General features: G+C 41.5%; 1 protein-coding gene across 1 annotated transcript in view; it reads left to right on the top strand.

Moving 5' to 3' along the window:
* Positions 1 to 15793, top strand: part of stk3 (serine/threonine kinase 3 (STE20 homolog, yeast)) — a 252149-nt gene that overhangs the window by 172757 nt on the left and 63599 nt on the right. The window contains 1 exon segment of the mRNA XM_055633459.1: positions 3949 to 4132. Coding sequence (XP_055489434.1) covers positions 3949 to 4132 — 184 coding nt within the window.

Below are 15793 nucleotides of genomic sequence, written 5' to 3'. Positions count from 1 at the left end.
GCCGGCGACTGTCAAGTTGTAGCAGGTCGCTGAAAAACCGGCGACTGGAATGGCGACTATCAGAGTGGAACACGTGCACACATCGCTTCCTTCACCAGCAGTTATGCAGGCGGGGGACAGGGCAAGCGGAGGAGCGCTGCCTGAGTGAAATTCACACGGTGCAAAGCCAATGTGATACAGCCACACACCACGATGAACAGGAAGGTTGGCGCTGTAATTAAGACGGTGAAAGCACAGTGTACGAGAAGGGTCACTTAAGTCCTTTAAAAGAGGGGGAGAGAAGGGGGAGACGGGGTGGGGAGAAGGAGTGGAGACAAATTTTAAGAAGCCAGAGATACACGGTTGTGAAGCTCAGCGGACAATAACATTACCGGTCGGTTATCCTTGGTTTTGAAAACTACTGTTTACGTTTTTTTTTCCCAATGAGCCAATCAAATTCACCAGTCAGCACCGGCGTCAGCCTACCTCACCAGGCCACAGCCTACATCACCATGGCCACCTACTACAACAGCACCTACCGCATGCAACAATCTATGGCGTCAAAACCACTGTCGCCGCTAATTTTTGAACATGTTGAAAAATTAGCGGCGACCAAAACAACACCGCGACTAGTTACGAAAATGCGCGAACTGATCACCACCATGCAGGCGACACCCCGGCAACCTCCGGCGAACATGTGGCGACCTCATAGTCTCCTGTAGTCGCCTAAAAAGTCACGTAAATTGGACAGGCCTATTACACTAACCTTTATGTGGAATGGTATTTTTGATGCATAAGCTGCCGTAAACATGATGTTTGAAGCAGCTTTCTAAACAAGACACGCTTTAACCAATGGACAGGCTAAAATGATAATTTTCCAAATTCTGCTACTTGAAATCATTCCATGAATACAGATCTTGATGTGTTTTTGCAGACATGTTAGATAATTTAGAGGTGGATTTCTATGAGTCTTATCATCCATTGTAATTTTGGCAAATGTTTAACAATATCCTCAGAAAAAAACAGAACATTATTTTTACACAGTTTCTGTGGCTCTTATGCCAATGTTAGATAAACGAAGCATGCAAACACCTGTCTATTTTCTTCCTCTCACTGCAACTTCCAGAGTTCACTTCAAACTACTGAAATATTTTAATTTGTGGGGCATTGATACATTACTTATTAAATTAATATAACACTGAATTTGCATCAATTCCTGTCGGGCAGCAAACCGAGTGTATTTTCAAATGTACCTCGAGAGGTTCTGAAAAGCATAAGGATGTACAAACTAACGTCTTGGGGTTTAGTACATGTTCCTGTTCGACCATTATGAAATGTTTTTAGAGGCTAGTTATGGAACGCATTAAATCCAGTCTACCCAGCAGCCTTGACCCACTGCAATTTGCCTACCGCCACAACAGGTCCACGGACGATGCCATTGCCTTGGCCCTACACTCATCCCTGGAACACACGGCGAAGAGAGACGCCTACGTCAGACTCATGTTCATAGACTACCACTCTGCCTTTAATATTATTATACCATCCAAGCTAATCACCAAACTCGCGGGACTTTGTGTCAGCACTCATCTCTGCAACTGGATCAACAACATCCTGACCAATAGACCCCAATCAGTGAAGAGAGGGGACAAATCATCCACTACGATAATCCTCAACACTGGTGCTCCGCAAGGATGCGTTCCCAGCCCCCTCTTTTACTCCTCGTACACCCACGACTGTGTAGTCATGTACAAATCTAATTCAATTTTGAAATTCACGGATGGCACTGCCATAGTGGGCCGGATATCAAATATTGATGAGACGGAGTACAGGTAGGAGATCAAGAACTTCGCATCCTGGTGTCGAGACAACAACCTTTCTCTCAATGTCAACAAGACAAAGGAGACAGTCATCGACTTCTGGGAGTGAAGCGGTACACATACCCCAGTTTGCATTGACACTGCCGAAGTAGAGATGGTTGAAAACTTTAAATTCCAAGGAGTAAATATCACCAACAACTTCTCCTGGACCACCCATATTGGAGCAATAACCAAGAAAGCTCACCAACGCCTCTACATCCTTAGAAGGCGTTCAGTATGTCTCCTACAACTCTCACCAACCTCTACAGATGCGCCATAGAAAGAATTTCATCAGGATGCATCACAGTTTGGTTTGGGAACAACTCCAATCAAGACCACGAGAAATTACAGCAAATTGTGGATGCACCCCAGTGCATCAGGCCAACCAACCTCCCTTCTGCATTGACACTTCATGCTGCCTCGGCAAGGAACTAGAGAGCAATCCTGAACTTCTATCTACCTCATTGGTGACCTTCGGACTATCTTTGATTGGACTTTTCTGGCCTAACCTTGCACGAAATGTTATTCCCTTCTCATGTATCTCTGTATACACTGTAAATGGCTCAATTGTAATCATGTATTGTCACTGACTGGATAGCACGCAACAATAGCTTTACACAGTACCTCGGAACACGTGATAATAAACTAAACTGAACTGAGAAATCTTCATGGATGGATGAAATGAATTCAGCTCATCAAAAGGCTCAAACAGCAATTTTCAGAAGAATATGTTTGCTCACTATTGGAAACTCGTTTATTAAAAACAGAAACAATTGATTCACCTATTGATAGATTGATGCACTTGTTACTTCTACATTGAGCAAGATGGTGCTCTCATGACAAAAATCAAACTGCAGCATAATCCCTGAACAACATACGGTAAATCTCAGGATAGCAGGAGGGCTGGAAAAGAAATGAATGTAGAACTACACTCATACAGAGAACAAGGACCGCTGCTTTGAGCACTACACTTTAAGTACTTAAAGCAAAATGCTGGAAATTTGAAAATGAAACACAAAATTCTGGAAGCAGAACCGATCGGGCATTAGCTGAGGAAAGACATTGTTACAGTATTTCGGGTCAATGAAATGAAAATGATGGGCTATCAGCAAAACAGAGGCACAAATAATAAATGAATGGGTCTGTGGTTATATAAAGGGGAGGATTGACTCAGTGATTCAAGTGCTGCAAAATAAAAAGCGATAAGAAGACCATTATGTAAATACAATCTGGAATCAGAGGTGTTCAGGTGGCCACAGTAGAATAGCAGAGAAGGATAAAACTTGAGAATCTAGCAATCTTGGGAATGTGGCATATTAAAAGGTTGTTAAAGTCTTGGAATGTAGTGCTCCAAATAACACATTTCCTGCAAGTAGCAGCCACACCTCCACCACTATGATGCTTTGGTCTATTTGTCCTCAGTTCCTAACACCCGTTTTCAAGAGAAAATGGAAGCTGTGGTTAACCATTGAAAGGTACAAAGGGCTAGCATGATCACGGCATCAGAGCATCCTGTGATCAAATGTGCAAGAATGCCTTCAATGATGTGGTGACACTCAATTTTATTTATTTGCAAATCTCTCTGCAAATTTCTCTTGGCCAAATTCATTACTGTAAAACTAAGTCGGCGAATTTAAGCATCTTGGTCATTTCTACATTTTGACTTTCAAATGTTCAGCCTGTGATGAATTCTGAAGATCAGTTGATAGATGTAGTTACAGGCAACCATAGTTAAAATACTGTTGAAATTGTCCTGATCTGTTTGCAGGTGAAATTCTTGGCGAATAATTATCAGTAGGGTTTTCTTTTGCCCAATTTTAATATATATGACAGCAAGTTTGTACAAATGTTGTGTTTCTGAGATGCACAAGCAAGATTTTTGAGTTTTTAAAAGTACTTATTTGTAACGATTCTGTTCACAAGAAAATAATTAAATTATCTGAGTAGAATTTGTCCAGGGATTCCTGTGCATCAGCAGACCTATACAATTATCTCAAAAATAGTATAAATGTTCATCTATTTTTGTTTGCTTTCTGCAGATTGTCTGCCAAAGGTCTGCAGGAGTTCCAGATAACCCCACCTAATAATTCCTCACATTTTGTATATTTGCCAGGATGAAGATGAGGTGGATTCCTACACCATGGTGAAGACTAGTCATGCAAGCACAAGCACCATGAGGGCAACCAGTACAATGAGTGAAGGTGCCCAAACCATGATTGAGCACAACAGTACTATGTTGGAATCAGACTTGGGAACCATGGTAATTAACAGTGACGAAGAGGACGGAACCATGAAAAGTAAGAAAAATACATTTATTTTCATGTACGTGTTGAATATTATGAAATTCTATTTTTGCAAGGATATATATTTATTTAGTGCGTTTACCAACATTGGCTACCCTAAGCATTTCATTAAAATGAATGCCAAGTGAAAAGGATAGCTATTTGGCCAAAAGATCATAGTGCATTGCACAGATACCATAAAGATTTTAAGTACCGTATATCCCGTCAGCTGATTTTGGCTAATCAGGCTTCATGGTAATGTTCAACCTCAAAATGAATTAATTCAGCTTGAGGTTAGTTAAATTGGATGTTCTTGCCAACTAACCTGTGACAGAGCAGTGACGATCAATATGAATCAGGCAGCTTCCACACCATTCTGAGTACATTCTAAAATCCTGGTATCTGGGAGAGAGCATGTGGTATACTGGAGGAGTCGATCCCTTTAAAAGGGAGTCTCTCCTCTTAGTCATCATAATTTCACTTCTTTGTTGCATTTTGGGAACCTCTCCCAACAATACCATATTTTATCCTTCATCTGCCAGTGTCCTGTCTAGTATTTCCAAATATTAAATTAAATTTCAGTTACGGAGTTGTATTTACGTTTTACAATTACAACCCATCTCTCCAAAATAGTTTAGTTGTCCAAGCATTGGATAAATTGGAAGGAATTGATGTGCCAGGTTTGTGGTCATCATTCCCTCTCACCTCCAGCTCGATCCATTTGTGGGTGGTGGTGAAAATGTTTCAAATCAGTTTCCCAGACCCCACCTTTCCCACCAAAAATGATTATCTGGTTATATTGAAGTAACATTTTTCTTTGAAATTCATCCTTGGTCAGTAGTGGGAAACTTGGCATTTGTCCATCAGCATATTGTACTCTGCTTCCAAAATTCCATCCCGTTGGATGGAGAATGCAATGTATTGACGTGATAAAATATTGTGTTTAGTGCAACTGACTTGAGATGAATTTCTGAACATCTGTTTCTTGGCAAAGCATTGCTATTCTCTTTGCTCTTGCATGAGAACTACAAACTGAGTGCTTTACTAAATCACATCTCAGCATGAACAAATTTTACTCATAGAGTTCTTGGCATTGAATTAGTGACATTGACAACAGGTACAAGGTGCTCCATTGATGGCAGGCTTTAATATAAAGCTGGGAATTTTAATAGCCACAAATCCAGGGAATGTGCATATTTATGGGTTTCACGAGTTGGCATCCGATCTTTAGGGTAAAAATTTGCTTTGGCTCTAATGCGAAAGGGGTGCAAGAGTTTTGAGAACCAATTGTTCTTCCTTCCCAGCACTCTGGTGAATTCAGTGGCTCTCACATTTGCACCTGTTTCACACCAGCAATCAAAGACTACTTTCTGCCTCGTCTTTTATTTTTCAGAGCTCAAGATCTGAATTTCTTCTTGTTTTGGCCCTTGGCTTTCAGTGAATGCAGGGTGAAAACTAACAGAAAGGACTGCTGTGCAGTTGTAAATTAGTTTATATGATGTCACACTTTATCTTATTCTATAATACAGAGGAGATTTACTAGAATGTTGCCTGGGTTTCAGCAACTAAGTTACAGAGAAAGGTTGAACAAGTTAGGGCTTTATTCTTTGGAGCGCAGAAGGTTAAGGGGGGACTTGATAGAGGTCTTTAAAATGATGAGAGGGGTAGACAGAGTTGACGTGGATAAGCTTTTCCCACTGAGAGTAGGGAAGATTCAAACAAGGGGACATGACTTGAGAATTAAGGGACAGAAGTTTAGGGGTAACATGAGGGGGAACTTCTTTACTCAGAGAGTGGTGGCTGTGTGGAATGAGCTTCCAGTGAAGGTGGTGGAGGCAGGTTCGTTTTTATAATTTAAAAATAAATTGGATAGTTATATGGACGGGAAAGGAATGGAGGGTTATGGTCTGAGCGCAGGTATATGGGACTAGGGGAGAATACGTGTCCGGCACGGACTAGAAGGGTCGAGATGGCCTGTTTCCGTGCTGTAATTGTTATATGGTTATAATGAACCAATATTAATGATTGTAGTCACTTTCCAAGTGCGGCCTTGATTGCTCTAAGCTAATTGTGCAGAGAGAAGAAGGATTTGCCAGATTTTGCTCCATTGTGAACAATGCAATGAGCACTGCTTGAAAGTATATTTGTGGTATGCAGATGCCAAATGGGTTCTCTGTGAGATTCCTCTGTGATTAAAAGAACCTGCCAGAATCACAAGCTTGCACATGAAGAATGAACATTGGCATCTGGAAGCAGAGCTCCGCATCAGTCAGCATGTACAGGGAAAGTGAAGGGAAAATGTGTGAAGGAAAGAAACCATCCTAGGTTTTTGAGCTACATATGTTAACGGAATGTTAATGGAAAATTTATTGTGAAACCTATCAGTGGCTTTTAGGGTATAATACATATTGTAACGGTGGATTATAACTTTCCATGCATGCAATGTACCCATATCTGAAACATACTGGCCATGTAATGGTTATGGGCTGTGTGCATGTTGTAAAGAAGCTGTGATTATATGTATTGGGGATGCTGCGAGCTTTCCAATCTCATCTCTGCCACCACACCCCTGAGATTCATAGTCAGAGAAGTGAGTGCCATCTTCTCCATCCACCTCAGCACCATTTTGCACATGTTTACCAAGGCATTGCACAATTTCAAAGATAGACACATCAAAAAATCTACCCGTAGTGCAGCACTATCTTCTGCATCTGTTTTCTTTTGCTTTTTGCACTACCCCTGTTCTACTCATAGATGGTATGATTGTACTCATGTAAGCTATGATCTATCTGGGTAACTTACAAAACTAGCCTTTGCCCTAAATAGGATTTCAGTTTGTGGACTAGTCCTATTTTTTATAACTAATTAAAAAAAAAGAATTAAAGTGCTCCCCCAGAGACACTTCACCCACTTACCCAGTGCCATCACCCAATAAAAGGTTGAGTATTGCTCCTCTCTAGTTGGGCTACCTACATATTGCTTGAGGTAGGACCTGACCTACCATCTACCGTTGGAGACCCTCAGACTATCTTTAATCAGACTTTACAGGACTTAATTTGCATTAAACATTATTCATTATTCATTAAATTTATTCATTATTCATTAATTTGCATTAAACATTATTCCCTTTATTCTCCATATGAACACTTTGTTGGCTTGGTTGAAATCATGTTGAACTAAATGTAGTCTTTTTGTTGACTGTACCTCAGTGCACATGGCAATAATTAACTAAACTAAACTAAAAACTGAAGAATGGTCTTGAACCGAAACATCACCCATTCCTTCCTGTCCCGCTGAGTTACTCCAGCAATTTGTGTCTGTCTTCGGTTTATACCAGTATCTGCAGTTCCTTCGTACACTAAACTAAAAACTTTTCGGGACTCGCATAACAAATTCTGCCCCCATTTAACCCTTTAGCACAATGATTTGTGCAATTATTACACTTATCAGGAGTTCATGTGAAACCTTTAGTAATTAATTATACTATGTGACCATTAGCTCTCTTTCGAAGTGTTATTTTATTGTTACATTGAACAGGCTGGAACTTGTCAGTGACTAAGCACACAGAATATTCTTTTGTTGAGTATAGAGCATTGTTGGTGTCACTTAATGTTAAAAAGATACTGGTACATAGTGTCTGAAGTCCTGGTAAATCAAACTGTGGGAAGGGGGAGGCAGGGGGAGGGGGGTGAAGGCACAAAGTGTTGGAGTAACTCTGCAGGGCAGGCAGCATCCTTGGAGAACATGCATGTGATGTTTTGGTTTTGGGATCGGACTGAAGAAGGGTCCTGACCCAAAACGTCACCTCTCCAAAGATGCTGCCTGTCCTGCATTTTGTATCTTTTTTTATAAGCCAGCATTTTAAACCAGCAACAGTACCTTGTTTTTCAATCAAACTGGTTTGGAATTAATGGTTGTAAATTAAAGTAAATCTCTGAGTGAGCTGTGTGATTTAAGTGAAATACAATACCATACAACAAATAAAGACATTTGAACCACTGGATTTCCAGATAAATAAGGTCTCCAAAGTGTGGAGATACATATTGAGCTAGCTATAATGGATAAACCAGAGCAGATGAAAATAATTGCACAACCTCAAATGGGTCCCGAGAGAATACATTAGATATTTTACAAGAACGTTGCAACACATCTAGAAATGAAACAGTTGAACATTACCAATATTTTTCTCACAGCCAGGAGCAGTAAAAATCCTTTGACGTTTTCTTAATGGAGCTGTTATTAACCAATAATTGCAGGTATGCAGGAGTCCCTTATCAGAGATTAAATTGTTCGAGGAATCTAGAAGTTTAGCCTGAGGCAATGGCAACAACATAGACAAAGTACCTACGGCCCCTGTCCCACTTTCCTGAGTTACTCACGAACTCTCCCGAGTTTTCCCCTTGATTCAAACTCGGAGATGCCAGCCGTAGGTACTCAGGGCTATTTTTTTTACTCGTGGACATTTTTCAACATGCTGAAGAAACGTCCCGACTTACCTGGTGCCCCGAGTACCTACGGTTGGCATTACGAGCTGCTACGAAATGTTTACAGACTCCTACGGCCACCTATGGACTCGCTACGGTCTCGCTACAGACATTCTCCGAGTTTGAATCAAGGGGAAAACTCGGGAGAATTTGTGAGTAACTCGGGAAAGTGGGACAGGGGCTTAACTCTCAAAGTGTATAGCAATTTACATAGCCTCACAGCTATCCAAAGCCAGACTACAGACTTCTGACCGACATTCACTACAAATCTACACTCCCTTAGCTATCTTACAATCAATACAATCAAATCAGTTTTATTCGTCACATTGCACATAATGTGCAAGTAAAATTAATTTGCCAGCAGCAGTACAATGATAAAGAACACACAAAAACACACTAAGAATTTAACACAAACATCCATCATTGTGGTGGAAGGCACAAACATTTGGCCAGTCCTCCTCCATTTTCTTCCGTGGTTGGGACCTCAATCCTCCGCAGCCGCCGCTGCGGGCGTCCAGATGCGCACCGGAGACCGCGGCTTCAGGTTGGTGTAGGCCGCAGGCCGACGGTCGAAGATTTAAAGTCCCCACCAGCGAACCCCGGCGAGGGCTCACCCGCTCCGCGCTGAGAGCCCGCCGCTAAGCCCCAGGCGCGTCTCCGGGAAAGGCCGCGCCGATCCTCGTTGTTAGGCCACAGAGGAGGCGACCTGGGAAAAGTTGCCTCTCCGTGGAGGAGGCGACTGAAACGGTTTCCCCCTCACCCCCCCCCACACAAGACACACAAAGCACAAGGCATTGGGGGTTAGTATACAAACTTAAAGCACAAGGCATTGGGGGTTCAGTATTGATGTGGATAGAGAACTGGCTGGCAAACAGGAAGCAAAGAGTAGGAGTAAACGGGTCCTTTTCACAATGGCAGGCAGTGACTAGTGGGGTACCCCAAGGCTCAGTACTGGGACCCCAGCTATTTACAATATATATTAATTATCTGGATGAGGGAATTGAAGGCAATATCTCCAAGTTTGCGGATGACACTAAGCTGGGGGGCAGTGTTAGCTGTGAGGAGGATGCTAGGAGACTGCAGGGTGACTTGGATAGGCTGGGTGAGTGGGCAAATGTTTGGCAGATGCAGTATAATGTGGATAAATGTGAGGTTATCCATTTTGGTGGCAAAAACAGGAAAGCAGACTATTATCTAAATGGTGGCCGATTGGGAAAGGGGGAGATGCAGCGAGACCTGGGTGTCATGGTACACCAGTCATTGAAGATAGGCATGCAGGTGCAGCAGGCAGTAAAGAAAGCGAATGGTATGTTAGCTTTCATTGCAAAAGGATTTGAGTATAGGAGCAGAGAGGTTCTACTGCAGTTGTACAGGGTCTTGGTGAGACCACACCTGGAGTATTGCGTACAGTTTTGGTCTCCAAATCTGAGGAAGGACATTATTGCCATAGAGGGAGTGCAGAGACGGTTCACCAGACTGTCTTATGAAGAAAGACTGGATAGACTTGGTTTATACTCTCTAGAATTTTAGAAGATTGAGAGGGGATCTTATAGAAACTTACAAAATTCTTAAGGGGTTGGACAGGCTAGATGCAGGAAGATTGTTCCCGATGTTGGGGAAGTCCAGGACAAGGGGTCACAGCTTAAGGATAAAGGGGAAATCCTTTAAAACCGAGATGAGAAGAACTTTTTTCACGCAGAGAGTGGTGAATCTCTGGAACTCTCTGCCACAGAGGGTAGTTGAGGCCAGTTCATTGGCTATATTTAAGAGGGAGTTTGATGTGGCCCTTGTGGCTAAGGGGATCAGGGGGTATGGAGAGAAGGCAGGTACGGGATACTGAGTTGGATGATCAGCCATGATCATATTGAATGGCGGTGCAGGCTCGAAGGGCCGAATGGCCTACTCCTGCACCTAATTTCTATGTTTCTATGTTTCTAAAGAAACATTAAAAACATACTTTAAAACACACAAAAAAAATTGAAAAATTTGAAAAGACTAACACGCTGCTGACAGGGCTTCCGGCTTGCAGCGCCCCCACCGACTTGACGACACTTCTTCCCTCCCTGCTTCCTGTAAAGGGCCTGTCCCATTGCGGGGACCTAATTTGCGAGTGTATAAGAGTTTAGGAGAGTATGAAAATGTGTCATGGTCGTGTTGTATCGCCTAAGTAGAACACCTTTTGACCTTCGAAATGTTGGATGACTAACAGATGTGCTACGAAGTGCAAAATAAAAGAATAAGTAAAGTAAGGCCAGAGTTGATTAGGAGTTGCAGGTATTGTGAATCGCAACATGAGCAAATTAATAGAAAATATCTTGCATATATGTGTGTTAAGGGTTGTGAGGTAATTTCTAAACTCAGAGTACAATGAAGAGAACATTCTGATGATTGATTTTTCATCTAATTTTTTATTATAACCGAATGAAACTTGCCCATCAGTTGATAATGAAAATAATAGAAAGGTCAGGGAGTTAGGAAATATCGTACAACTGAAGGATATGAAGAAAGGCTGAGGAAAATCTATAAAACTATTTAAACATGACTATGAGGATTTTTAAATGTTAATGTTGGCAGAGCAACAACAAATGTGTGACCACGAGTCGATGGCAGGTTAGTAAAGGTGGGAGTAATGGTGAGAGAGAAGAGGCAGCAAACTCCCATTTGCAGAGTGTGGTGATTTGGCCACATTTGCAAGCTTCTGTCTGACTATAATAATTGGACAATGGGCGTGAGACAGGAGCAGAATAACATTGGAGCCATGGATTTAGTTGGTTTTTAAGAGTAAATATTTATGGGATTGGCAGCTCATCAAATGGTGTTAAATGGGAAAACAATGTTTTGAATGAACTGGATGAAGTTGACTATTGACTGTTGCTAGCCAGTGTATTAGGGACAGAAAGGAATGCTTGGGAAAGAAAGGACACCTTCAGCCTTTCCAATTTCTGATGAGAGAACACATTGAAACTCAATTGAGACTAGATGTTGGACAACTAGTTTGACAACACCAGCAATGGACAAATCTTGAACAGTTGGAGAGTTAATGGTGGATGCTGTCAGAATACTTGTGAAGCCTGCTTGATACCTTGATCAAAAAGTTTAAAACATGAAACAGGCAAAACACATATAATCAGATGTTTTAGATTTAAGAAAATAAGTATACTGCATCTTGCAGTGTCATATTTATGCATTGCCTTGCCTTTAGTCCAATGGCCAATAAAAACAAGTTGAGTGCCAACTTTATATCATATGGGACACTTATAACTGGCGCTTGGTTGTAGAAGCAGCATTAAAATGTGCCTTGGAGCAAACAGTCATTTGATCGCCTTTTAAGTTAAGGAAACTGAATGGAAGTAGGAAACCCAGGAATGCAAAGATGAAATGACTTTTTAAAGAGGTAAAGTAGTTTTAGCTGTTATGCTTCTTGGAATTCAAATTAAATTCAAATATAGCAAAGCTATCATAAAATCAAAAAACAGAGATTGAAAGTTTTCATAGCATTCACATTTGGTTTGCATTTGATGTTCCGATGTTCAGTAAGCCAGTGGTTTGAGTTAGAACAATAGAGTGTACTTGGTTACTTACTTAAATATATTCATATTTTTGCAGTTCAGTTCATGAATAGGAAACCATTTTCTTACTTGCATTGATGGCATCTATATTACTAAAAGTCTGTTCTTGACCGGTTTTGGCCATCTGTGCTGCGATTTCCGAGAGAACGCCGCCACCTACGGCCTTCATTTTTGGCCACCTTGCTCAGAGCCCCCCTCCGCCGCATGTGTGCCGAGGATTTTTCCTGTTGATTAAAAATGACAGAGATATTAATGGTTTTACAAAGTTCCCCATTCTCTCTGCTGCCACTGCTGGCGGCAGGGGGGGAGGGACTATAAAACCAGGAAGTGGTGTGTCTCAATCAGTGTCTGCAAGCTGGAGGAAGGCAAAGGGTCACGTTTCTCTGAGCTATGAATAACACTGAACACATGTCTACTCAAATGTAAGTGCCTTTAGTGGTTCTAAAATGCTTGCAGAATGTGTCTATTGGTTCTAAACTTGCAAAAAAAGTGTCTATTGGTCCTAAAGATTGCAAAAAATGTCTATTGGTTCTAAAGCTTGCAAAAAAATGTCTATTGGTTCTAAAGCTTGCAAAAAAAATCTATTGGTTGTAAAGCTTGCAAAAAATGTCTATTGGTTCTAAAGCTTGCAAAAAAATGTCTATTGGTTCTAAAGCTTGCAAAAAAATGTCTATTGGTTCTAAAGCATGCAAAAAATGTCTATTGGTTCTAAAGCTTGCAAAAAATGTCGATTGGTTCTAAAGCTTGCAAAAAAAGTCTCTATTAAAGCTTGCAGAAAAATGTCTATTGGTTCTAAAGCTTGCAAAAAAATGTCTATTGGTTCTAAAGCTTGCAAAAAAAAAGTCTATTGGTTCCAAAGCTTGCAAAAAAAAATGTCTATTGGTTCTAAAGCTTGCAAAAAAACGTCAATTGGTTCTAAAGCTTGCAAAAAAAGTCACTATTGGTTCTAAAGCTTGCAAAAAAGTCTATTCTTTCTAAAATGGTTCATACTAGCGCTCCAGAAAGCACTGCCCCCCTAGCCCTCACCTGGTTGGCTTGGCTTGGGTGTGGCTTGAAGTTGAAAGACACCACTTACTGCAAATGGTGGCATGAAGTTGAAAGGCACTACTTACTGCAAATGGTGGATTGGTTGCTTTGGCTTGAAGTTGAAAGGCACTACTTACTGCAAATGGTGGCTTGGGAGCTTTGACTTGACGTTGAAAGGCACTACTTACTGCAAATTGTGGCTTGAAGTTGAAAGGCACTACTTCCTGCAAATTATGGCTTGGGTGTGGCCTGAAGTTGAAAGGCACTACTTACTGCAAATGGGGGGCGTGCGTGCATTGGCTTGAAGTTGAAAGGCACTATTACTGCAAATGGTGGCTTGGTTGCTTTGGCTTGAAGTTGAAAGGCAATACTTGCTGCAAATGGTGGCTTGGGTGTGGCTTGAAGTTGAAAGACACCACTTACTGCAAATGGTGGCATGAAGTTGAAAGGCACTACTTCCTGCAAATGGGGGGTGTGGGTGCATTGGCTTGAAGTTGAAAGGCATTACTTACTGCAAATGGTGGCATGAAGTTGAAAGGCACTACTTACTGCAAATGGTGGCTTGGGTGCTTTGGCTTGAAGTTGAAAGGCACTACTTACTGCAAATGGTGGCTTGGGAGCTTTGACTTGAAGTTGAAAGGCACTACTTACTGCAAATGGTGGCTTGGGTGCTTTGGCTTGAAGTTGAAAGGCACTACTTACTGCAAATGGTGGCTTGCGTGCTTTGGTATTAAGTTGAAAGGCAATGCAAACGGTGGCATGACGTTGAAATGCACCACTTACTGCAAATGGTGGCTTGGGAGCTTTGACTTGAAGTTGAAAGGCACCTCTTACTGTTATTGGTGGCTTGGGTGTGGCTTGAAGTTGAAAGGCACTACTTACTGCAAATGGTGGCTTGGATGCAATGGCTTGAAGTTAAAAGGCACTACTTACTGCAAATGGTGGCTTGGGTGTTTTGGCTTGAAGTTAAAAGGCACTATTGTAAATGCACTTACTTCCTGTTTGCACTGTATATTGATTTTAGATAAAACGCTACCACTTACGGCTGTGATTTTTGGCCATCTTACTCAGTCCCCCTCCGCTGAGCAGATGCAAAGAATTCTTCCCATCAATGAAAAATAAAAGTGTTATTAGTTTTTTTAAATGTTGAGAATCTCTCTCCTGTCAATCACTCCACTTTTTCCGGTGGGGGGGAGGGGTTATAAAACCCGGAAATGTGGGTGTGACTCAGTCTCAGCAAGATGGAGGAGGGAGAGGTCACGACTCGCTGTCTTTAGTGGCTTTGCACCCTACTACAAATGGTATGAAACTACACTTGAATTTGGTGGTCTTGCACCCTGCTTGAAATAGAATTTTAAGGATTAGCTGTGAGTCAACTACCAGCCCACCAGCCCACCAGCTGCGAGTGAGTGAGTTGCCAGCACAACAGGCTTGATTGACTGAGACGCCAGCCCAAGAATCCATTTGGCGCACAATTTGCATACTAGCCCTCTGGAAACCAGTCCCTTCAGCCCACAACACCCATACTATCGCTCCAGAAAGCCCCCCTCCCCCCCCCCCCCATATTAGAATTGGTGGAGAGGTGGAATATTGCGTTGGATGACCAGCCCTCCTGTGTGATGCTGGGACCCAACGGGTCCCACTTAGTCTAGTATCATATTAAAATTGGTGGGATTTTCAGAACTGGTGATCCTTGTAACTCTCCAGTAAAGTATTCATAATGTTATTTAATATGTTCCAATAATTAAACAGAATTATTAAAATTAAACAATAAATAAAATTAAACAGAGAATTTCTTAAAATCATAAAATGTAACAACTGATGTCTTGTTGACCAACAAAGACTGATCCAAACTGATCCTCCATCGAGCCCTTGACATTCAGTATCTTGCTGGTTCATATCCAATTATTTTTTTAATACATTGAAAATTTCTGTCTCTATTACCCTTGTAGATATCCTCATAACTCTGTTTTAGTCCTTTCAGGCAATTTTTTAAATATTCTCCCATGATATTAACCTCTCAGTAAGGGTAATAATCTTTGCCTTTCCACCCCATATTGTTGTACAACTCAATTAAATCTCCGGTAGACACCAAATGCTGGAGTAACTCAGTGGGACAGGCAGCATCTCTGGAGAGAAGGAATGGGTGACGTTTCGGGTCGAGACCCTTCTTCAGACTTCAGTTAAATCTCCAATCCATCTCATCCATTCCCACAAAAACTCCAACCAATCAAGGAAACTATTTTGGAAAGAGAAACAAAGTTAACACTTCAGTTTAAAGACCCTTTGTCACTACTCCCCAAAGATCTTCTGCCTAAAATGTTATGCTTATTGGAAAGGGAGGTAACAGTCAAAGAATGCAAAAATGGAAGGAAATTATTCCTATTTTCTTGAAGACTGCTTGACAGACTCCAAAATGGGTCCACAGCTGGTGAATGATATTGAGAACGGAGAGATCCATATCACTGAAATGTCCATGAATCTTTCATTGAGGTCAGCGGTGAGCACATCCTGCCACAGGTTGCAAAATCTAGGCCATAATTTCCTTTGTAATTTTATTAATTCATTTTATTATTTGCCCCAATGTATTTACCACA

The sequence above is a fragment of the Leucoraja erinacea genome, chromosome 4 (genome assembly GCF_028641065.1).
Source record: "Leucoraja erinacea ecotype New England chromosome 4, Leri_hhj_1, whole genome shotgun sequence".
NCBI classification, from domain to species: domain Eukaryota; kingdom Metazoa; phylum Chordata; class Chondrichthyes; order Rajiformes; family Rajidae; genus Leucoraja; species Leucoraja erinaceus.
The sequence above is the reverse complement of the archived record's forward strand: the minus strand, read 5'-3'. Positions and strand labels throughout refer to the sequence as shown.